At 54.6% G+C, this 22,974-nt stretch overlaps 1 protein-coding gene across 4 annotated transcripts; it reads left to right on the top strand.

Moving 5' to 3' along the window:
* Positions 1–4,480: 4,480 nt before the first annotated feature.
* Positions 4,481–22,002, top strand: SH3GLB2 (SH3 domain containing GRB2 like, endophilin B2). 4 transcript variants are annotated; one of them, XM_006748982.3, is made up of 12 exons: positions 4,483–4,691; positions 9,299–9,440; positions 10,258–10,386; positions 15,633–15,766; positions 16,046–16,138; positions 18,267–18,329; positions 19,799–19,822; positions 20,271–20,360; positions 20,683–20,783; positions 21,026–21,040; positions 21,152–21,392; positions 21,663–22,002. In XM_006748982.3, the coding sequence occupies exons 1-12, from the start codon at positions 4,629–4,631 to the stop codon at positions 21,768–21,770; spliced, it is 1,203 nt and encodes a 400-aa protein (XP_006749045.1). In that variant the 5' UTR covers positions 4,483–4,628; the 3' UTR covers positions 21,771–22,002. The 4 variants fall into 4 exon arrangements, with proteins under 4 accessions (XP_030875953.1, XP_006749045.1, XP_081659849.1 ...); XM_031020093.2 differs by lacking the exon at positions 18,267–18,329 and having other exon boundaries at positions 4,481–4,691; XM_006748984.2 differs by lacking the exon at positions 21,026–21,040 and having other exon boundaries at positions 4,485–4,691.
* Positions 22,003–22,974: the final 972 nt, after the last annotated feature.

Below are 22,974 nucleotides of genomic sequence, written 5' to 3'. Positions count from 1 at the left end.
CTTCCCACAGCATCTTTTTTTTTTTTTTTTAAAGATTTTATTTATTTATTTGAGAGAGAGAGAATGAGAGAGAGCACATGAGAGGGGGGAGGGTCAGACGGAGAAGCAGACTCCCTGCTGAGCAGGGAGCCCGATGCGGGACTCGATCCAGGGACTCCAGGACCATGACCTGAGCCGAAGGCAGTCGCTCAACCAACTGAGCCACCCAGGCGCCCTTCCCACAGCATCTTAAACCAAACTTGGCACTCTCCACTTTCTTTTGGAGCTGTTTGCAAATCTCCCCTACCAGACATTGTCTCCCTGAGAGCTGAAGTCAAGTGATTACCTTCCTGCCGCCCAACGGTGCCTCGAACGAAACACTGGGTTTGGAATAGAGCTGACTTGAGTTGGAATCAAGTCCCGCCACTTAAGCTCTCTGGAGTTCACGCGGTTTACCCCTCTGTAAGTGGGTGTGGAATTCCTACCTTGCCCAAGTCACAAGGCTTTGGTGAGGTTTGGAGAAAACAGTGTGGCAAGTCCTTTCGCAACTGCGAAGAGCTGTTTGTCTGGTTTTTGTTTTTTAAGATTTTATTTATTTGAGAGAGAGCAAAAGAGAGAGAAGGAGCAGAAGGAGGGGCAGAGGGAGAAGCAGACTCCCTGCTGAGCAGGTAGCCAGACATGGGGCTCCAGCCTGGGACTCCAGGATCATGACCTGAGCTGAAAGCAGACGCTTAACTGACTGAGCCACCCAGGTGCCCCTGCGAAGAGCTGTTTTTAAATATAATTATCAGCAAGGTCGCATTCCTTCATTCATTTGACAACTAATATATCTATGTGCGAGTGGTGGACAAGATACATGGTTGGCCCCAGGGAGCTCAGAGGAAGCAGATACTTAATTACAACCTTGTGTGATAGTTGCTCTGTTGGGAGAAACTCAGGAATGTGGGGAGACTAGGAGACACCTGGGCTTGCAGGGGGAGGTGAGAGACTTTGAAAAGAAAGGGATGTCCAGTTGCAAACCTGAAGGATGAGCAAGAATTAGCTGGGTAAAGGGGAGAGGACTGAGCATTCCAGGAACAGCACAGGCTGTGACCCCAAGGCGAGAGAGAACCTGGTATCCAGTGAGCCAAGGAAGAGGGAGCCAGAGCAAAGACTAGTGGTCTCCACAGTTGGATTGCCTGGGTTCTGGGCTCAGTCTGACACTCTCACTCTGTGCCCTGTGACCTTGTGCAAATCACTTAACTTTTTGGGCGCCCTTGTGGCTCAGTCAGTTAAGCATCTGCCTTCAGCGCAGGTCATGATCCCAGGGTCCTGGAATCGAGTCCTACATCGGGCTTCCTGCTTGGTGGGGAGTCTTCTTCTCCCTCTACCTTCCCCGCGCCCCACCCCCGCCGCTTGTGCTCTTGCTCTCTGTCATGCTCTCTCTTCAAATAAATAAATAAAATCTTTGAAAAAAAAATCACTTAACTTCTTTAAACCTCACCTTCCTCACCCCTAAAATGAGGAGGAGGATGGTTTCAGAGCTATTATGACCATTCTAGGTGATTATTCACTTAAAAGTGCTCAATGTTGGACCTGGCATGGTCTCAGGACATTTGGCAACTAATTGCTAGTAAGACAACTGCAATAGCCAATTGTAAACTAGTTAAATAGATGAAGCATATAGACTGGGACAGGTATAAGTAATAACTACTACCTACTGTCTCTCTCTCCTATTCATCTATTTATTTATCTTAATTTTTTAGTAGACTCTATGCCCAACATGGGGCTCAAACTCACAACCCTTACAGCTACAGCAAGTGTCACATGAGCTACCAACTGAGCCAACCCGGAGCCCCACTCTCTCTCCTCTTTATCCTGCTGTGTTTTTCTTCCCAGGACTCATCACTTGACATATTTGTTACATATTTGTTTGCCCAAGAAGGAAGGGGCCTTGTTTTGTTTACCTCTCCAACCCTGGTGCCTAAAACTGTGCCTGGCTCACAAAGACTTTCTCTTTGACCAAACCTGTATCAGGCTCCTCTGAGCCCTCTGTTCAACTAGGTTGACCTTGGACTTCCATCTGTGTCCTTGTAGAGTCCAGTTTTAGCAAGAATTTCCCACCCTTGGGGGGCGCCTGCGTGGCTCAGTTGTTAAGCGTCTGCCTTCGGCTCAGGTCATGATCCTGGGGTCCTGGGATCAAGCCCCACTTCAGACTCCCTGCTTGGTGAGCCTGCTTCTCCCTCTCCCTCTGCCTGCTGCTCCCCCTGCTTGTGCTCTCTCTCTCTGTCAAATAAATAAATAAAATCTTAAAAAAAAAAAAAAAAAGAATTTCCCACCTTTGGTATCTGATCACCCTCCATATTTAAACAAATTCCTCATTTTCTACCCTTAATATCTTGGCCTGCCTTCAGGGAGAATCCCACTAGCCTTGATGTTTCCACTTAGTCATTTTCCATCCACTGACACCCCCCCCCCTTTAGCTCTAAATCTCTACTTGTCCTTGTTGTACTCAGAGTTGAGCCCCATTTCCCTCCCTTACTGCAAAACCCCCATTGCAGTGGTCCCTCTTGAATAAAGTCTTCCTTACCATCTTTAACAAATACCATGAATACTTTTATTAAAAATATTTTATTTATTTATTTTGAGAGAAGGCGCCTCCTTAGCGCAGTAGGCAGTGCATCAGTCTCATATTTATTTTGAGAGAGAGAGAGAGCAGGGGGAGGGGCAGAGGGAGGGAAAGAGGGAGAGAAGCAGACTCCTGTTGACCTGAGCTGAAATCAAAAGAGTCATTTAACCGACTGAGCCACCCAGGTGCCCGTAAATCTTTTTTTTTTTTTTTTAAACAGTGCTCAAGTGTGCCTGGGTGGCTCAGATGGCTAAGCATCTGCCTTCGGCTCAGGTCATGATCCCCCCTGGGATCCCCCCTGGGATCGAGTCCCGCATCGGGCTCCCTGCTCAGCGGGGAGCCTGCTTCTCCCTCTGCCTCCCTCTCTCTCTGTCTCTTATGAATAAATAAATAAAATCTTTTTTTTAAGTTTTTTTAAAAATTTATTCATTTGAGACACAGAGATACAGAGAGAGAGGAGAGTGCATGAACAGGGGAAGAGGCAGAGGGAGAGGGAGAAGCAGGCTCCCTGCCGAGCCAGGAGCCGGACGCGGGGCTCGATCCCAGGGCCCCGGGACCACAACCCGAGCCGAAGGCAGATGCTCAACCATCTGAGCCACCCAGGCGCCCAATAAATAAAATCTTTAAAAAAAAATAAACAGTGCTCAGTGTGAGTTATTGAATGAGTGAACATATAAGTATATTGATATATGGCTTTTGAAGATGATAGGGCTGGATGCTGACTCAATGAATGATACTGACCACCATAGACAGACATTGGTAAATAAATGAATGATCAGTACAGATGAATAAAAGCACATAGTGATGGCTCCAAATAAGTAATAAACACAGACTCATTAAATGGGTGCACATTAAGTCACCTGGAAGCTTTCCAAACTCCACCTTCCTGGGCCTCATGCATGCTAAGAGAACCAGTCTGGGAGTGGGTCTGGGGTCTGGATTTTGAACAAAACCCCAGGTGACTGAGCTCACCCTGCGGAGACAGGCTGGGGTAGGTGATGGGGAACTGGGGTTAGTATATGGAGATAAACAAGCCAGGCATCCAAAGGATGGAGCCAGGTAGGAGACAGCACCAGTTCGGGAAAAGAGCTCTCCACTGCATTAAAAGATGAAATCTACAGGTAGAAAGCAGAGAGAGGCGGAGATAGATAATAAGCCCTTCTAAGGTCCATGAAAGGGAGGATGTACCTGCAGGCCGTTCCCTTGCTTGTCCGGGACTGTGAGGAGGTAGGTTCGAGATCAGCAAGTGTCCCTGCCCCGAGCGCAGCCCATTCCACTACCTTGACCTCCCCACCTCTCCTCCCTCCCTTATAACCCCTCCACACCCCCTCACCCAACTTTGGAGAACCAGAGGGCTTCCAGAGAACAAACAACCAGAGGAGTCCCCAGCCAGCCTGTCCCCTGGCTCAGATGTCCTTAGTGTCACCAAGGTCAACGTCAGAAGAAGGGGACTGGACAGGTCAAGGTGGTGGTGGTGGGCTGCACAGAGAGCCCCAGGGCAAAAGAGGCAGAGAAATAGGAAGACAGAGGGCCTAGTAGATGAGTGGGGTGCGAATGGTCAAAGGGACATGAAGAGGCACAAATGGGCGGGGGCTGAGGGACAAGGAACGGAGAGAGGCCAGCCAGGTGACGGGCGGAGGCCTCAGGGTGAAGTAGTCAGTTGCAGCAAGACCCGCTACCTCTGGTCCCGCCTGGCCCCTAAGACTCCTCCCCCGCAGCCCAAGCCCCGCCCCGCCCCGCGCGCTTCGGCTGGCTCCTCCCACGCGCCCCACCCTGCGCGCTCCGGCTGGCTCCTCCCCCCGATGCCCGCGCCCCGCCCTGCGCGCTCCGGCTGGCTCCTCCCCCCGATGCCCGCGCCCCGCCCTGCGCGCTCTGGTTAGCCCGGCGGTGGCGGCGGCCGGCTGGCGAGCGGGCGCGCTGAGGGAGGGCGCGCTGAGGGAGGGCGCCCCGGCAGCAGGTGGGCGGGGTGCGGGCCGGCGGCGGCGGGCTGGGGGCTGCCAGGCTGCGCTCGGGCTGAGCGCGGCCGGCCGTGCGTCGCGCCATGGACTTCAACATGAAGAAGCTGGCGTCGGACGCGGGCATCTTCTTCACCCGGGCGGTGCAGGTGAGGCCGTGCGCCCTGGGCCTCGCGGCCCGGATGTGGGGCGGGCCGGGAGCACCCCTGCGGTAGAGCCGGCGGGCGCAGGAGAAGCCCCTGGAGGCTGCCGCCCCCCTCCCCGCTGCGGGGACGCCCTAGCCCCCCACATCCCTTACTGCTGCGCTACCCAGAAGAAAGAGCCCGGGGCGGCCGACCTGTCTGGCCGCACACTCAGCGTAGCCCGGGGCCGGGGACTGAGCCGGGCCTCGGCCCCGTTGCCCGGGGGGAGGTATCAGGGCCCACTGTTTGTTCTGGCTGGGTTACCCCGCTGCCGTGGCTCCCGCGCCAGGAGGGGAGAGAGCACCGGACGGCTCCTGCCTCCCAGCCCTTTCCCAGCAGTGACTCTGGCAGGCGTCTGGAGGCCTGAGCGCCAGGCCCGAGGACCATGCACCCTCCACGACCCCTTCTCCGAGCGTCAGTCTCTGCACCTGTGCAATGGGCTGGTGGTCCTGATTCCCTCAGGTCCTCTTTACACGCTTGGATAGTCGGTCCGGAAGCCAGGAGGGCTGGGATTACTTCCTTTCTGCTCCATGGGAGGCCTGTTTCCTCCTATTTCTCCAAGCCTGGGGGGTGGGGACAGGGCTGAGGTCTGGCTGGGTGCCCTCCTTGGACAGCTGTCCAGGCTGATGATGCTGGGATTGGAACAAGTCCTATCCACATTCTGGGGCCAGGAGAGAAACTGAGGCATCTTAATGTAATGGTGAAGACCTGGAGGCAGCTATGGGCATGGATGCTCCCTCTTGTGACCTTGAGGAAGGGGCTTCATCTCTTGGCCTCAGTTTTTCGATCTGAAAAATGGGATTAGCAATCCCTCCCTCCCAGGATGGATGTGAGGGTTCCTTGGTACTCTGCATGTACATGCTCACTAAAGGCAAGCTTATGGGGCGCCTGGGTGGCTCAGTCGGTTAAGCATCTGCCTTCAGCTCAGGTCATGATCCCGGGGTCCTGGGATCAAGCCCCATGTCGGGCTCCCTGCTTAGCAGGGAATCTGCTTCCCCCTCTTCCTCTGCCCCTCCCCACCCCCACTCGTGCTCTCACTCTCTCTTGCTCTCTCTCTCTCAAATTAAAAAATAATAAATAAATAAATAAATAAAGGCAAGCATACCAGTGGTGTTAGTGTAGTTAGTATTGCATGCCTGTGTGGCATGTGACCTTGGGCAAGTCACTTTTCCCCCTTCTGTCAATCGGGTGTAACACCAGTCTGCCTCCAGGGGTGGCTGTAGACTTGGGGCTTGGCCTGTTGCAGTGCTCTGGGAGCTGGTCCTATTGTTTGTCCTTGCTGTTGTTGTCGGCTCAGTTTTCTGGAGGAGCCCAGCCCCAGACAGTCTCTGGGAAACCCATGTGCTCATGTTTACTAGAAAACCCTGTCCCGTGTCCCATTGAGGATTAGTGCCCCAGTGAGGATTTGCTGCTTGGTATTTCAAGCCCCGCAGGTGACCCCAGCCCTAGTGGGGTTGCTAGGACCCTGGAGCCCCTTGGCTATCCTCAGTTCATCTGGAAGGTGGGAATCCTCCCAGTGTTGGTATGGCAACCACTCTATCTCCCATATCTGGGAAGAACCTGATCTGCCAGTTTCCTGCTACTGTGGGGCCCTGGCACCTGACCTGGCCAGGGCCTGCAGAGCCTGGGGTGTGGGGAGGCTTGGGCCCTGTGGCCTCACTTCTCCTGGTGGGGCAGGCCCACTGGGTCACCCATACTGGAGTGGGAGCCAGCGCCCAGGCTCCAGACTCTGGGGTGGAGGAGGGAGCTGGGAGCTTTATAAATAGAGGCTTTCTCTGGCTCTGCACGCCCACCCCCTGCTGCTGCCATCTTGCAGGGAGCAGCCTCGGACTCTGCAGACATCAGCCCCTGAAGCATGGGGCCCTTCCTCTTGGTAGGGATGGGGCAGGGTGGCAGGCCAGAGGAGAGTGGTCTTGAAATGTCACCTGCATAGGAGAGGACCCTCGGGACCTGCCTGGAGATAGGAGTCAGTCAGGAGGGATGGGAGGGAGTTCTTCATTATCAGTGTGTGGGCAGCTTCTCTGCCTAGGTGCCGCCTTGCCGTGTCCCAGGACATGCTGGGTACTCGGTCAGCCCCTCCATGTACCGGGGACACCTTTTAGAGCCTTGCTCCACCCCCATCCAGTAGGGAACCTGAGCTTGACCCTAGGAGAGGAGGATCCCTTTTGCATGGGTGATTCTGGGCTGGCTTCCCAGTCCCCGAATTGTGCCTTAAAAGTCAGGAAAGGTTTATGAAGTTGGTCCAGGGGCTGGAAAGGCCCAGCTAAGGGCATCGAGGAAGGAAAACTAGGGTATATTGAGTAAGATATTACTTTATTAGTACTTTAATATACTTACTATGAGCAAGATATTAGTAGTAACGGCTGTAATAGTAAGAGTAGTGGTAGAACTAGTAATAATAAAGGCCAAGAGGAGGTGGTAGCGCTTTCATCATCTGAGCCAGCCAGGCAGGCAGCACTGGACATGGGATGGATGCCCAAGAGGTCAGGAAAGCCCCGTAGGACTTTGAACCTGGGTGGGCCTGGGGTGTGAGGGATGGGTACCCTAAGGCTCAGTGGGGAGTGGCTGCCGTTAACCTTGCACATTTGGGTGACATAGTCATCTAAAGTAGGGTGCCTGGTACCATTGGGGTAAAGGGGTTCCTAGGTAGCTCCGAGGAGGAACATGAAGGAGGCCTTCTATTCGTGGTGATGATGACAGCAGCTAAGGTTTATTAGGCCTGTGCTGTGTGTTTCCAAATATTCTGTAAGATAGGTCCTGTTACCCCCTTCGCCAGGGCAGGGAACTAAAGACCAGAGAGGTGACTTTGCCTCTCTAAGCCTTGGTTTCCTTATCTGGAAAATGGGGCTAAGGCTACCCCTAAGGGGCTGGGTGAGGTGAGGCCTGCTCAGAGCCTGGCTCTGGGAGGCCCCAGTTTAGGGAATGTGAGGAGGCCCAGGAGTGGGGAGAGGTGGGAGGAGGCCAGGAGCAGCTGGTTCCCAGGTAGGGAGCTGGAGGCCTTAAGCCTGGCCCCCCCAGGCCTGCAGCGAGAAACCCAAGCCCTGTTGCATAATTGATGGCTGCCCAGTGACTATCCGTGGCTGCCTCCCTCTCCCTACAGCTGGGCTGGAGCTGTTGTTGGCCTCTGGATGATTTATCGCTGCCAAGCAGTCTGGGAAGGGCCTCCGGACTCCAAGCCCATAATGACTCTGACTTGGGCACACTCTGCCCCTTGCTTAGCCTCAGGGGCATCATCTGTGACATGGGAAACTTGACCCAACTGTCTTGGAGGGCTCTCAGAGACGTGGTGGGCCATTGGTGTCAAATGCTTAGCCCAGGGTTGGGCCACCATGCAGTCAACAGTACTGCTATCGTTATTACTGATCTTACTCCTGCAGGTCTATGCCCTTTTGCTATTTGGCTATGACCTTGAACAGGCTCTTTCTGCTGGAGCCTTCTAGATCAGAAGGGCCAGGACCTGGGCCATTATCAGGTTGTTCCTGCGTGGCCCACACAGCCTCTGCTGGCTCTGACCCGTAGGACATCCTGGTTCTTGCCTGGCCTTGGGGCGGGGTTGCTGAGCTTTCTAGGCCTTGTGCATGCCCAGCAATTGGCTCTGATGGGCTAGTGGTGTTCCCTGTCCACCGCACCAGGCGACCAGAGGCCAGCCATGTGGCTGTCCTGCCCACACACACTCCCTTTCCTTCCCAGCTGCCTCCCCACCCATCAGCTCTTCATAGCAGCAGCACCTACTCCCTGCCAGACTCTGACCTTCATGTCTTACCCACATCTTTCTTTCTTTTATTTATTTATTTATTTATTTTTAAGTAGGCTCCACACTCAGCTTGGGGCTCAAACTCATGACCCCGAGATCAAGAGTTGCACACTCCACTGACTGAGCCCCTCAGGCGCCCCTTACCCACATCTTTCTTATTTCATCCTATTTCAGCTATGAGGGAGCTGCTATTATTTATTATTCTCATTTTTCAGCTCAGGAACCTGATGCCAGAGAGGCAAAGCCACTTGCCCAACGTCACACCGCTCATCAGTGATAGAACTGAGACTTGAATCAAGTCCCTCTGATTCTGGGACCTGGGTTCCTCCCATTCACTCCCCTGGCACCCCCTCCCCAGTGGCTCCCAGTCCCCCAAGGAGCCCGTGATCACCCCAGACTTTGCATTGTGCCCCATTTATTCCCTGAGCACCTGCTACCAAGTGCTTTGCTTCAAAGTCACGCTAAGAGAACCCCTAGAAATAGGCTCCCAATGACTCCTTATTCCTTTAAGTAATAAGCTAGATTTTGTACAAATGTGCATTTGGTGGGTGGCGGGGGGTGGTGGTCTCTAGCTTTCTGGATTTCCAAAAGAAGCCATGATCCCCAACCTCTGGTCCAGCCTAATTTTACAGAGGGGCAAACTGAAGCACAGAGCAGGGTTGTAACTTGGTCAGGGTCACAGAGCAGGTTAGGGGCAAAGCCAGTTTCTTGACCTTGGGCTTGGTCCTAGCTGGGGTGAGGGGAAGGGAGCGTGGGGCAGGGGTAGTCCCCACTTTCCTGCTTCTGAGCCCTCCCCACCCCTCAACCCTACCCCCCACAGTTCACAGAGGAGAAATTCGGCCAGGCTGAGAAGACTGAGCTGGATGCACACTTTGAAAACCTTCTCACCCGGGCAGACAGCACCAAGAACTGGACAGAGAAAATCCTACGGCAGACAGAGGTGCTGCTGCAACCCAACCCCAGTGAGTGGGCGCCAGGCGGTCCTGGGTGAGGGGCTGGAGGCCACCGGCAAGTGGGACCGGGTGGCAGGCGGGATTTGGGTCAGGTTATTGGGGCTTCTGAGGCCTGCTTGGCGGGTGGGGGGGGCAGTTAAAGAGAACAGCAGACTCAGTGATGGACTCCCAGATGCACTCTCTGGGGCAGCAAAAGTGTTAAGAGTTTTGCACCGAGAAGTTGAAGAAATGCTTGAAATTAAAACACACTTGGGAGAAGAGGCAGTAAAAACATGAGCTGGGTCTTTGGAGAGGGCAGCGGGGCCCAGAGATGGAGGAGGGCTTGCCCAGAGTCACACTGCCGCAAGCGTGAGCGAGGAACACGCAGAACCGACGGGCAGGAGAACCCAGGGGGAGGGAGGGGTGTCTTGGGGTCCTGATGCCTATCTGCCTCTAAGTCTCCTGTATAAGTGGGCGTCCCAGGAGCTTTCTGGAACCAACGCCAGAGCATCGTCCATGTGCGTGTTAGGTTCTGTAAATCCATATCGTACGGAGGGAGAAGTGAGTGAGCCTTCACTTTGGGCCTGTCACCCCCAGCTATGTGACCTGGGGTAGGCATTTCATGTCTCTGAGCTGTGGCTTCCTCCTCTCAACAGTGAGGGGTCCTACAGGGTTGAGTGCCAGTTTCACTGGGTTGAAATGTGCACCAGCAAGAGAATATTCTGCCAGTCACCAGGCCAGGCACCCCCACGGGCAGGCCCTGGCCTGGATCTGTTTCTGTCGCCGTGGCTGCTGTCCTTGGGCTGTACTGAAGAGCCCCGTGGCTTTGGCTGCTGTCTCCCTGCAGGTGCCCGAGTGGAGGAGTTCCTGTATGAGAAGCTGGACAGGAAGGTGCCCTCGCGGGTCACCAACGGGGAGTTGCTGGCACAGTACATGGCAGAGGCGGCCAGTGAGCTGGGGCCCACCACTCCCTATGGTGAGCCAAGCCCCACAGCCAGGGCCAGGGGTCATGGTCTCTTGCTCTCAAATTTTCCTCCATCCCTCCCTTCCTTTCTTTCTTTGTCTTTTTTGAAGTACACAAATAATATCTACTTGTAAACATTCATGAAATCAATGAATGAAAATGAAGAAATGAAAAAACTTTGAAATTGATGAAAATAAAACAAGTGAAAAAATTCACTCTCCTTGTAAACACCTCAATCAATGCAGATGAAAACAATGAGAAATGGAAGTTTCTCTTAACCAGTTTCAGCTTGTGTGCATTTGTTAATGGGATCGTACTGTGTGTACCATTCTGCAACCTGATTTTTCAACTTGGTGTTGCATTAGCTACCACTTCACAGTGGCTCTTAGAGAGCTCCCTCCATCTTTTTTTTTTTTTTTAATTTTTAAAGTTTTACGGAGATATAATTTACATTCCATAAAATACACCTGTTTTAGGTGTGTAATTCAATGCTTTTTAGTGAATTTACAGAGTTGGACAAACATCCCCCCCAATCCTATTTAAAGAACATTTCTATCACCTGCACAAAGTGCCATGTCTGCTTGGAGTCAGTCCCCAGTCCCACCCCCTGCCAACTGCTCATGTGCTTTGTGTGCCTATAAATGTGTTTTTTCTGAACCTCTCGTATAAATGGAATCATATGGTGTGTTGGGTGTTTTTTTTTTTTTCAAGATTTTATTTATTTATTTATTTACTTATTTATTTATCTGAGAGAGAGAGAGAGAGACAGAGAGAGAGAGAGCACGTGCTCATGAGCAGAGGGGGAGGGAAAAGGAGGAGGAAAGAATCCCAAGTGGACACCACATGGAGCCGGATGCCAGGCTCAATCCCATGACCCCGAGATCATGACCCGAGCCGAAAGCAAGAGTCGAACGCCCAACCAACTGAGCCACCCAGGCGCCCCACGGTGCACTGGGTTTTGCTTCTGGCTTCTTTTACTGAGCATAGTATCTCTGACATTCATCCATGTGTTTTAGGATTTCATTTCTTTTTATTGTTGGATTGGATAGTATTCCATTGTATGGCTACACATTTGGGTTGTGTCCTTATGAACGTTTTCACATAGAACTTTGTGAGGACATATGTTTTCCCTTCTCCTGGGCATCCACCTAGGAATGGACTTGCTAGGTCATATGGTAAACTTAAGTTTACCTTTTTAGGAAATTACCAAACTGTCTTCCAAAGTGGCTGTGTGATTTTATATTCCTACTAGCAGGATGGTGGTTAATTTCCATATATTTGTGGATTTTCCATGTTTCCTTCTGTTGTTGATTTCTAATTGATTTCACTGTAGTCAGAGAACATGCTTTGTATGATTTTAATCCTTTTACATTTATGAAGACTTGTTTATGGCCTAGTATATGGTCTTTCCTAGAGAATGCTGGTGTTCACTTGAGATCGTATGTTATGTTGTTGAGTGGAGTGTGGTAGAGACAACAGGCCAAATTGGTTGATAGGGTTGTTCTAGTCTTCTGTGTGCTTGCTGATTTTGTCTTATCCTATACACTATTGAGAAGTATTGAAGTCTCCAACTATTTCTGTTGAATTGTCTATTTCTGGCTTCGGTTTGTCAGTGTTTGCTTCATATGTTTTTGGAGATCTGTTGTGAGGTCTGTATGTTTGTTATTGTTATATCTTCCTGATAAATTGACTCTTACATCATTGTAAAATACTGTTCTTTGTCTCTGGTCACATTTACATTAAAGCCCATTTTATCTGATAGTTCAGATACTCCTATTCTCTTATGGTTATTGTTTACATAGTATACCTTTTCCTGTTCTTCTATTTTCAACATATTTATGTCTTTAAATCTAAAGTCTTTTCTTCTATAGACAGTATATATTTGGATTTTTTTTTTAAATCCCCCCTGACCATCTTTACCCTTTGATTGGAGTGTTTCATCCATTTATATTTAACGTAATTATTGATGTGGTTGGATTTACATATGCCATCTTATTATTTTCTCCATGTCTCAGATCATTTTTGTTCATCTGTTCCTCCTTTATTCCTTCTTTTGTGTCAGATAGGTATTTTCTAGTGTAACATTTTAATTTCTTTGTTGTTTTTTTTTAAGTTTTTTAATTTATTTATTTGACAGAGAGAGAGTGTGCACAAGCAGGGGGAGATTCAGGCTCCCCACTGAGCAGGGAGCCCGATGAGGGGCTCAATCCCAGGACCCTGGGACTCAGGACCCTAAGGCAGACACGTAACGGACTGAGCCATCCAGGCACCCCTCTTTCTTGCCTTTTTAACAAGTATTTCTTACTGTTTTCACAATATGAACAACAGTATGTATTTTAACTTATCCCAGTCTGCTTCAGAACAATACTGACTTAATTCCAGTAAAATATAGACACTTTACTCCAATATAACTCTATCTCCTCTCCCTTCCTTTGTGCTGTTATTATCATATATGTTTCATTTCTATTTTGTATGAGCCCAGCAATACAGTTTTATAGTTATTATTTTGTACAATTGTCTTTTAAATCAGTTAAGAAAAGAGAAAAAATATGTTTGTATTGTCTTTTGTATTTGCCTATGTAACTACCTTTATTGGTGGTCTTTATTGCTTTATGTGGATTCAGCTTACCATCTGGTGTCATTACCTTTGAACCTGAAGTATTTCTTCTATGGCAGGGTGGCTAGCAATGGATTCTCTCAGTCTTGTTTCTCTGGGAATGTCTTTATTCTGTGTTCACATTTGTTAGACAGTTTTGCTATATGTAGTATTCTTGGATGAGAATTTTTTCCTTTTTTTGCTTTGAATATATCATTTCACTGCCATCTGGCCTCCATTGTTCCTTTTTTTTTTTCTTTAGGTTTTGTTTTGTTGGTTTGTTTGTTGTTGTTGTTGTTTGTATCTTTTTTTAAGTAATCTCTACACCCAAAGTGGGGCTCAGACTCACAACCCCCGAGATCAAGAGTTGCATGTTCTACCGACGGAGCCAACCTGACACCCCAGCTTCCATTGTTTCTGATGAGAAGTCATTTGTACATCTCATCATGGTTCCCTTGTATGTGATGAGTTGCTTTTCTATTGCTGCTTTTGAGACTTTGTCTTTGTCTCTCAGCAACTTGACCAAGATGTCCTGGCTGTCGGTCTCTTTGTATTCATCCTATTTTGGGTTTGTTGAGTTTCTTGGATATGGACATTAATGTTTTTCATCAAAATCAGAAACATTTTCAGATTATTCTTCAGCTTTTTTTCTTATTATTATTTCTTCAGATATTTTTTCTGCCCCTTGCTCTCCTCTTCTTCTGGGACTCCCATTACTCATGTGTTGATTTGTTTCATGATGTCCCGTAGGTCTCTGAGGCTTTGTTTGTTGTTATTCATTCATTTCTCTTTTTGTTCTTCAGACGAGGTCATCCCTATTGATCTGTCTTTAAAGTGGCTCAGTTTTCCTTCAGCTAGCTCACACTTGGCAGTTGAGCCCTTCTGGTGGATTTTGCATATCAGTTGTGGTGCTTTTCAACTCCAGAGTTTTCCTTTCTTTTTAATAGTTTTCATCTCTTTCTTGATATTCTTTATTTGATGAGTCATCATATTTTTCTTCAATTCTTTAAGCATTAAAAAAAAAACACATTTTTTTCTTCTGCTTAGAAGTCTTTGCTAAATCTGGGCTGCCTGGGTGGTGCAGTGGTTGGACATCCAGCTCTTGGTTTCAGATTGGATCGTGGTCTCAGGGTCATGGGATCGAGCCCCATGTCAGGCTCTGCGCTACGCGGGGAGCCTGCTTGAGGATTTTCTCTCTCCCTCTCCTCCTCCCCCCCACACACGTGCATGCTCTCTTTCTCTCAAATAAATAAATCTTTTTTAAAAAAAGAAGTCTTTGCTAAATCTAACATCTGAGTGTCCTTAGAGACAGTGACTATTGATTGCTTTTTCCTTCTGCTTGTTGACCATACTTACGTGTTTCTTTGCATGTCACACAATGTTTTGTTGAAATCTGGACATTTGAGATAATATGGTAGCTATGGATTCGGAATCACTTGGGGTTGTTGTTGCTGTTCGTTTGCTTAGAGACTGGCCTGGGCTAATTGTTTAGAGTCTGTGTCCCTTGCAGTGGGCAGCGCCTGATGCAGCTGCTGCGTTCACAGTTTTTTGGGGTTTTTTTTATCATTCTTTTTCTTTTCAAGCTAAGCTTCCTAGGTTTTACTCCTGGGTTAGCATATGTTAGTAGTCAGGCAATGATAGATCAGTCAGAGGTTGTGCTTAAACATTTGGCACCATTAAGGCTTTACTGATGAATTTGTGGGTGTGCTGGGGAATACATTCAAAGTTCACTCAGAGTTCAAGTAGTTTACAAGTCTGCCCAGCTTTTATTTTGTGTGCAAAGCCTCCCATTTGGTCAACAACGATGAGTAGATACCTAGGGTTCTCTCCAGTCTTTCCTGAGTGTGTCACACACACGCGTGTAGCCTTCCAGACCACCAGAGATACCTGGGAGCTAGTCAGGGCCCACGTGACTATCTCGTTTCCAGATCTCCTGTTAAATTTCTGGCAGATCTGTTCCAACCAGTATTCCCTATTCAAATCAGCTGTAATGTTGGTCTTTCTCAATTACTTGCCATTGGGATCACTATTGTTTTTGACAGGGTCCCCTGGATTTTTCTATGCTCCTGCCCAAATCAAGTCAGCCCCAATACCACTACCTTCCCCTGCAACCCATGCCCCAGCTTTGCCCACCCCCTAGCAGTGAGGCTGCCGACCTCAGGACTTGCCCCGCCTGAGTAGAACTACAACACCACAGAGCTGACAAGACAGGAGTTCCCCCCCCAACCCACACAGGCTCCCACCTTGTTCTTATCAAGGTTCAGGAGTTCTTGAGTAAATATTCTCAGTTTATTTGCCTTTGGTCAATTTCCAGAGTCCAGAAATGTTTGCTTTTGACAGTGATATCCACTTTTACTATTGTTTTCTGGGAAACAGGATTTGTTGAGGTGCTTTCTGTGTTGTTCTGGAAGTCCCACCCCCACCCCCTATCCTTTTAATGCTGTGTCGTGTTCCACGTTTGGGATGTCCCGCTATTTATTTGTCAGTCTCCAGGTGACAGATATGCAGGTCGCTCCACATGTTTCCAGGCCAGCCATTCTGCACTGAACCCCCTGCGCTCACGCTTCCTCGGCATGCCTCTCCCTGGTCGCTCCCTTACTTCTGGGGGTCAGAGCAGCCTGAGCCTGAGCCTCTTCCTCACCCTTAAACTCCATCTAACCAGGGAAGACACTAATCAAGGTGGCAGAAGCTGAAAAGCGCCTGGGAGCCGCAGAGAGGGATTTTATCCACACAGCCTCCATCAACTTCCTCACGCCTCTGCGCAACTTCCTGGAAGGGGACTGGAAGACCATTTCGGTGAGAGCCCTGGGGCCGTCCCACTTCCTGGTTGCTGTGGCATCCTCCTCCTGGGAGCTGCTGAGCACAGGCTGTCCTCCCATGCTGGGAACCCAGCTCTCCCAGGCCTCCCCAGACATGGCTCTTATGGGCTAAGTGACACAGAGTGGATGACGTCCCCCTGTGTGGGCCTCAGTTTCCCCATCTGGACCTGATGGCTCTGTGGGCCAGTCCTGCCACAGCCCAGGATCTCCCAGGGCTTCCCAGGCTCTCACTCTTCCCTGTTATCCGTCCCCACAGAAGGAGAGACGTCTCCTACAAAACCGGCGTCTGGACTTGGATGCCTGCAAAGCACGGCTGAAGAAGGCCAAGGCTGCAGAAGCCAAAGCCACGGTAGGTGTCCCTGCTGGTCTCCCGCCCACCCCCCCAGCTCTGTTTGGAGCCAAGGGAAGGTGAAGGGACCTGATGTTTGGCATGACCTTTCTTCCCTGTCCCTGCCTGGAGAGGTCTGCCTGGGAGGCACTGGTCCTGGCTGACCGCTTCAGGTCACGCCTCTTCCCTCCCCTCCCCGCCCCCCTTCCGGAACCCTGGCCGCCCAGAGCTCCGGGTCCCAGGGCAGACTTTTATGGGGTGGGCTGACCAGCAGTGCCCTGACCTGGGCTCAGGGCATGCCACAGCCTCCCCAGACAGACAACCAGTTGGAGTTTCTCGCATGGCCCTGCCCTGCCCTCCCTGAATGCTTGGCTCTGTCCCCCGGCTCTGCCCGGGCATGGCTCCCCCTTACTAACTCCCCCACCCGCTGCTCCAGTGCTGGTCCCAGGGTGCCCTGATAGTGTGAACCCTGGAGCTGGACCGCCCACCTGCTCAGGGACACGACCAAGGGCCCTCTCAGGGAGTCCCACGGCCCTGGGTGAGGCCGGGGCCTCTCCCTCTACTCCCAGCTCACTGAGGCGTGCTCAGCCTGGCCGGGCCAGTCGATACAGTGTGGCACAGTTTGACCAGGGCTTAGGCCGGGGTGGGGGAGCGGGCCTGGGGGGAGCACACTCCTGGCATGCCAGGCTGCTTGGGGGGGGTAGGGGCCTAGAGGCTACGTCACACCCGGGAACCCCCAGGTCGAGGGCAGCCGGAGGTACGGCCACCTTGCCTGCCCAGGCTCTCAGCTGCCCGCGAGGGTTTGGGCCCCAACCCCTCCTTGCATCCCCTCCCACAGGGTGGCCCCTCGGGACCATGGAGTCTGGGCCTGTGCTGCCTCTGGTGAGAGCCAAGGGCAGGGTCTCAGCTCATGCAGGTGTGTGGGGTCCAGATCGGAGGCAGGGGCTCAGCCACTGGAGTCTTGTGGTGGTTGGGTAGGATGACCGATGGCCACAGGGATAACGTCTCTAAGTCACCTGGACAGGACAGTCTCTCTGGAGTACCTTGGCCAGAACCAGCTCATCCTCCATCAGCCAGGCCAGAGGAGCCTTTCCTTAGTCACTAGAGCGGCACAACCTCCTCTCTAGTTGTCTGGCCCAGACAACCTCAGGCCCTTGGGTTAGGCCACGTGCCCCCTGCAGAGCTAGGCCTGCGGCAACCCAGGCACAGTGAGCACCCCAGAGGACCGCAGCCCAGCAGGTCATCCCTGCCCGCCCCGCTAAACACACGCACACACGCATAGCAGGACTCCTTCCAGAGGGCAGGAACGTCTGTCCGCCTGCCCGCCACCTGCTCTCCCCACCCCGCCATGGGGGGCCTGCTCCCGCCTGCGCTGTGGACTCACTAACCTCTTTGTTTTTGTTCCTTTCCGTTCTGCTTTGGGTAACTTGGCTCAGTGTGAGGGAGATGTGAGTATACCTGTCCACGTGCTGTGCTGCTTTTGGTTTGCCCATCCCAGCCTCGGGCCACAGTGGCGTGGCCGGCCCAGGGGACGTCCTGGGCATTTTGCAAGCAGCTGGTCTCCTCACCAGAGCCTCTGCCGTGCATAGCCTCTGGTTTAGGGGGGACGCCAGGCATTGGAGCCTGTGAGTCAGCTTTTTGCAAACATGGAAAGCCTGTCACCCTGTCCACCCATGCATCCATCTGTCCACCTTGTTGTGGGGGAGGGGCCCGGTCCTTTGCTGCAGGAGTGAGAGATGGGCCGTGTGGAGATTCTGGGATGGAGAAAGCTGGGGTCAGGGGTGATTTGTCTGGAGGACTGTGGCTCTAACTGGGGCATCTGAGCGGGGCTAGGGTCCAGGGAGGAGGGGGGCCAGGCCCAGTCTGCAACTCATCCATCAGACGATGCTCATCAGACGATGAGCAGACTCATCGTCTGCTTTCCTGGGGTCCCAGCGTGACCACCCACCTGGTCTTTGTCTGACTCTCTCTGTCCCCAAGCCCACCTCGTGCCCAGGAGGTTGGAGCGGGGAGAAGGGGTCCACGTGGTATGTGTCTGCAGCCTCCTGTCCCTGGGGCCGGGGCTCCTGGCCTCTCCCCATGGGAGACTCTGGGGCGGCAGCTGGCCCCGTGTGACGCCCCCTCCCCCCGTGACCTCTGTTCCCGCCAGACGGTGCCTGACTTTCAGGAGACTAGACCACGTAATTACATTCTCTCGGCCAGCGCCTCCGCGGTAAGCGCCCCACCCTGCTGCCCCCTCCCTCCGCCGCTCAGGCGCCAGGAACACAGGCCGCGGCCCCGGAGCCGGGAAGGCAGCAGCCCCGCTCCTGGCCGCCGGCCTGCACCCTGCGCCCACGTCGCTGGCCTCGCTTCTGTCTGCGCCGCGCTGGAGGTGGGGGCCGGTCCAGCTGCCCCAGACAGCGTGGGGACAGCGTGGGGAGCTGGGTGGCAGCTGCCCGTCTCCCAGGGCCCCAAGGTCTGCCTGCCACCCCCCCATCAAGGGCACTGCCCCCCGGCCCACCTCGGGCTCGAGGACCCCAGAGCTGTGACAAAAGGGGGGCACTCTTCATCCAGCTGCCTCTCTGGCTCATCTGCCCGGCGTCCTGGGAGCGAGGAGAGACCCAGAGCCCTTGCAGGGAGGGTGGGGACCAGCGGGCTGGGGGCAGGCCTGTCCGGAGGAGGCTTGGGGCAGCCGTGGGGGCCGAGGGCTCCGAGTGTCATGGGATCTTTTCTCCACGGCTGTGTTAGCTACTAGGTGTTTACCATTCAGTGTGGGACACGGGCCAACCACACCTCTCCCATTGTGCCTGTCGCCACCACTACTGTGCCTTCTCTGCCTTCTTCTCTGACCTTCCATTTCCACCAGGGGTGTCGCGCGCTCGCCCAGGCCCTCTGGCTCTCTCCGCCCCCCATCACGCCCGCAGGCCCCTCTCGCTGCGTGTCCTCCAGCCGCGCGCAGAAGTCACTCCCCACATTTTGGTTTTCTAAATGGCACTGTGGTGGGACATCTCGGTCCACAGGACAGGCCTTGTTCTGCTTTCCATCCTTCAGGTCATCGTCTTAGGATAGACTCTCCGCACTGGGCAGGAGAAATGGGTCTCCTAAGTCGTGGCGGGGGGAGGGGGGTCTTTCTTCTTTAGACTCTGGATGACACTTCCTGCCCCCCTTCTTGGGCCGAGTGGAAGGAGGAATATCCTGGAGGGTGGAGACCGCCCTGTTTTTTTCTTTTGCCATTGAACCCCAGTGTGACTCGGGCACGAGGCTGCCTTTCTCTGCCGAAGGACAGAAAGGTTCAGTGACTGGCCTAGGGTCACACGGCCCTGCGTCCCAGCCCACCAGCCTTAGCTGATTGTCAGGGTGGGATGGGGGACACTGGGTCTCCCATCAGAGCCTGGGGGCTTACGCTGTAGGAGAAACCCAAGCAGGACTTCCCAGCTGGCTGTCCCTGCCTTCCCTGCATGCGGCATGTTGGGCTGGACTGTGGTTGTCAGTGACCCCGCTCACGCCAGGCCGCATCCCAGCCTCAGCTCCTGGTTGGGTTATGGGGAGGGAGTGAAGAAGGCTCGTGGAGGGGGAAGGGGTGGGGTCTTGGGGAGCTGGGACAGGGCGTGGGCTCTGGGGTTCAGCCGTCCTCGCCCCACTCCCCCGCTGACCGGTGCCCCCTCCCTCCCCTGCTGCCCGGTCCTGTTGTGGTCTCCGAAGCTCTGGAATGATGAGGTGGACAAGGTGAGTCTGGGCTCAGGAGGCTTGGGAGCAGAGGCTTGAAGCGGGTGGGGATGGGGTAGGGGTCAGATCGGTTTCTAGCTCTGGACTCTGCCACTGTCGGGGTATCACTTTCCTTCTGTGGGGAAACCGCCTCCACAGTTCCTCTGAGCACACAGGGGAGTGGCGGTGTCAGATGGCAAGGGACAGAGTGTCAAAGGTGGTGGCAGAGCACCCGCGGGTCTGTCTCTGAACCGCTCGCGACGGGACAGGTCCAGAGGGGTCCCAGCTAGGGGGCAGGGCTCCGGGCCTGAAGTCAGGGGTGAGAAGCACATCCCTGCCACCAGGATAACTGTCCACGTCCCCAGGGCGGACGTGTCGTCTGCATCCAGAGCAGGAGAGGAGGCTGCTCCTGGGCGGGAAGGCGGGGTCAACTGTTGCTGTCAGCCACTGTCCCCTCTGCCCTTCCCAGGCCGAGCAGGAGCTCCGAGTGGCCCAGACGGAGTTTGACCGGCAGGCAGAAGTGACCCGACTCCTGCTGGAGGGAATCAGCAGCACTCACGTGAGCCCCGCCCTGTGATGCCCATCGTCCACCGATTCCTGCCCCCCGCCCCGGGTCTCCCACTAAACTCCTCCACAAGAGGCAGGCGATGAACTTGGATCTCAGAAGCGGGTGGCAAGGGGCAGTGCTTGAGCCCATGGTCCTCAGGGTGGAACTTTAGCTTTGGTCCCAGTGCCAAAGGCTGGGCAGCCCTCCCCCGCCCCAGGGAGCAGGTGGCTTGGGGTCGAGGACGGAGCGCTGAAGGCCAGGGTCTGCGGGGGGCGGGGCTTCTGGTCGGCTAGGACACCTCCCACTGTCGGCACCACCCTCCGCCCCCCCGCAGGTGAACCACCTTCGCTGCCTCCATGAGTTTGTGGAGTCCCAGACAACTTACTACGCGCAGTGCTACCGCCACATGCTGGACCTACAGAAACAGCTGGGCAGGTGCCCGCTGGGGTCCCCAGGCTCCCAGGCCCCACGAGCGGCCCGCGCCCCCTCCCCCGGGCAACAGCCTTCTCCCGAGGCTCAGCAAGCAGGGCGGGTTAGAGGGCTGCTGACCCTTAGTCGGGGGCATCACACGCCTCTCTCGGTGACAGGGAGGTGGCTGGCCTGGGCGGGAGGATGGCAGGGATGGGGCCGTACGGCTCACGCTTCCCCTTGCCTTGCTTTCCCCCTCATGCTGCCAGCTCCCAGGGAGCCATGTAAGTAGCCGGGGTCTCCTTGCCTCTGTGGCAGTGGGCCCAGGTGTTCGGCGGAGCACGTGGGACTCCCACAGGGACACAGCTCCCGGCTGAGATGTCACCCCTCTCCAGATTCCCAGGCACCTTCGTGGGCACCGCAGAGCCCGCCTCCCCGCCCCTCAGCAGCACCTCGCCCACCACCGCGGCGGCCACCATGCCCGTGGGCCCCTCTGCGGCTGGCCTGGCCCCTCCAGGAGAGGCCGCTCTCCACCTGGAGGAGGTGACCCCCCCCGCCAGCGGGACCCGGAAGGCCCGGGTGCTCTACGACTATGAGGCGGCCGACAGCAGCGAGCTGGCCCTGCTGGCTGATGAGGTGGGCCTGGCGCCACGGGAGCCGGAATGGGGAGCCCCCCCGCACTGCCTTCAAGTGTCCGAGGGGCTCTGGGGTGGAGCTGGGGCTGGGGGTGCACGGAGGCAGCTGCAGCTCTGGGGAAGCAGTCTCGCCGTAGGGGGGTGGGGAGGCGAACTCCTGCCTCTGGAGGAAGTGCAGATGCCCGGGTCTCGTGGGGCCCTGGCAGCCCTGTCCCCACGCCCTCCTGCCCCCGGCTGGGGTGTGACCTCCCCTCTGTGCCCTCCTCTTCAGCTCATCACTGTCTACAGCCTGCCTGGCATGGACCCTGACTGGCTCATCGGCGAGAGAGGCAACAAGAAGGGCAAGGTCCCAGTCACCTACTTGGAACTGCTCAGCTAAGCGGGCCCCCTCCAGGCCCCTGCCCACTCTGGCCTGGGTGGGAGAGGACGGGGGGAGGGGGTCGGCAGCCCTGCCACTTGTCTGATGGTGACTCAGCTGCTCAGGGTGGGGCGACTAGCCCCATTCTGTCCGTGCCCCCAGTCATCCGGCTATGCGGGGGCCCCTCCCCCACCCCCGCTTCTGGAGCCCCCCACCCTGCCTGCATCCCCTGAGCACCCCCGCTCCCCAACCCTCCCGGCTCCTGCTAAGGAGGGGGGTGGGGCTGGCCGCGGTGCCGCCCTAGGCACCCCGGCCCCCCGGCCCCCGTGGGAAGCCTGGGGTGCACCCTTGGCCAGAGAGCACCTGCCTTTCAGTAGCCAAAAGCAGCAAGGTGGGGGAGGCAGGCAGGTGTGCGGCAGCCCGGGGCCTGGGTGCCAGCCCCTCCGGAGGGACCGGGGCGGAAGGACTGGGTGCTGCCCTCCCCCTCCCACAGGGACAGCTCACGCCAAGTTCCGCGGCTCAGCCTGCACCTCTCCACACACACTTTTTAAACTGGTCTTTTTACTCTGCCTGTCTGCTTGCTCTCTAGCCAGTGACAAATAATAAACGAGCCTTCACGTGCATGTCGCCTGGGCTCCCTTCGGCTGCGGGCCCCCTGGGGCTGGCCCTAAGGGTGGGCAAGGGAAGCCCTCCCGGGCGGCTTCCTACTCCCTCCTCCCCCGGCCGCCCTTCCTCCTGCAGGGCCTGTGCGGCTCCAGGGGGAGCCCCGTTCCTGCACAGGAGGCTGCAGGGGAGACATTTTGTCCTAAGAGAGACTTGCCTAAATGTGGGCCGAGTGGAGTGGGCTGTAATGTGCATGGGGGTCTCGGCTGATGACCTGTGGCCGGTTCGCCTGTTCTCACATCCTCCTCCCAGACACGGGAAGAGAGCAGAAAGTCAGTCACCTCCTCAAGCTTCCATAACTGGCAGGTGGCCGCGCAGGGACTCTAGCCCAGGCCAGTCTGGTTCTAGAAACTTCAGGTTTCAGGTGAAGGCCCCTAGCCAGGCCCAGCTCTCTGGTGAGGAGGTTCTGAGGCGGCCGGAGGCCAGCAGGCCCCATCCCGGGGTCTCTGAAGGGAGGGGCAGGGAGGGAGGCAGGGGCACCGAGCTATAAACAGCGGTGGAACTTCAGGAAAGGCCACACCCCACGAGAAGCTCGGCCAGCTGGAAAATGGGAATGTGGCAG

This window comes from Leptonychotes weddellii, chromosome 14, assembly GCF_054177405.1.
Source record: "Leptonychotes weddellii isolate Sample4059 chromosome 14, ASM5417740v2, whole genome shotgun sequence".
Classification (NCBI taxonomy): domain Eukaryota; kingdom Metazoa; phylum Chordata; class Mammalia; order Carnivora; family Phocidae; genus Leptonychotes; species Leptonychotes weddellii.
Note: the sequence above shows the minus strand (reverse complement) of the source record. Positions and strands in the feature narration are given on the sequence as shown.

Excerpts from the sequence above, each read along its gene's own strand:
- SH3GLB2 (XM_006748982.3), top strand. The coding sequence starts at position 4,629 with ATGGACTTCAACATGAAGAAGCTGGCGTCGGACGCGGGCATCTTCTTC. Across the intron at positions 10,387-15,632 it reads GGGGCCCACCACTCCCTATG|GGAAGACACTAATCAAGGTG; the intron begins GTGAGCCAAGCC and ends CCATCTAACCAG. Across the intron at positions 16,139-18,266 it reads CTGCAGAAGCCAAAGCCACG|ACGGTGCCTGACTTTCAGGA; the intron begins GTAGGTGTCCCT and ends TGTTCCCGCCAG.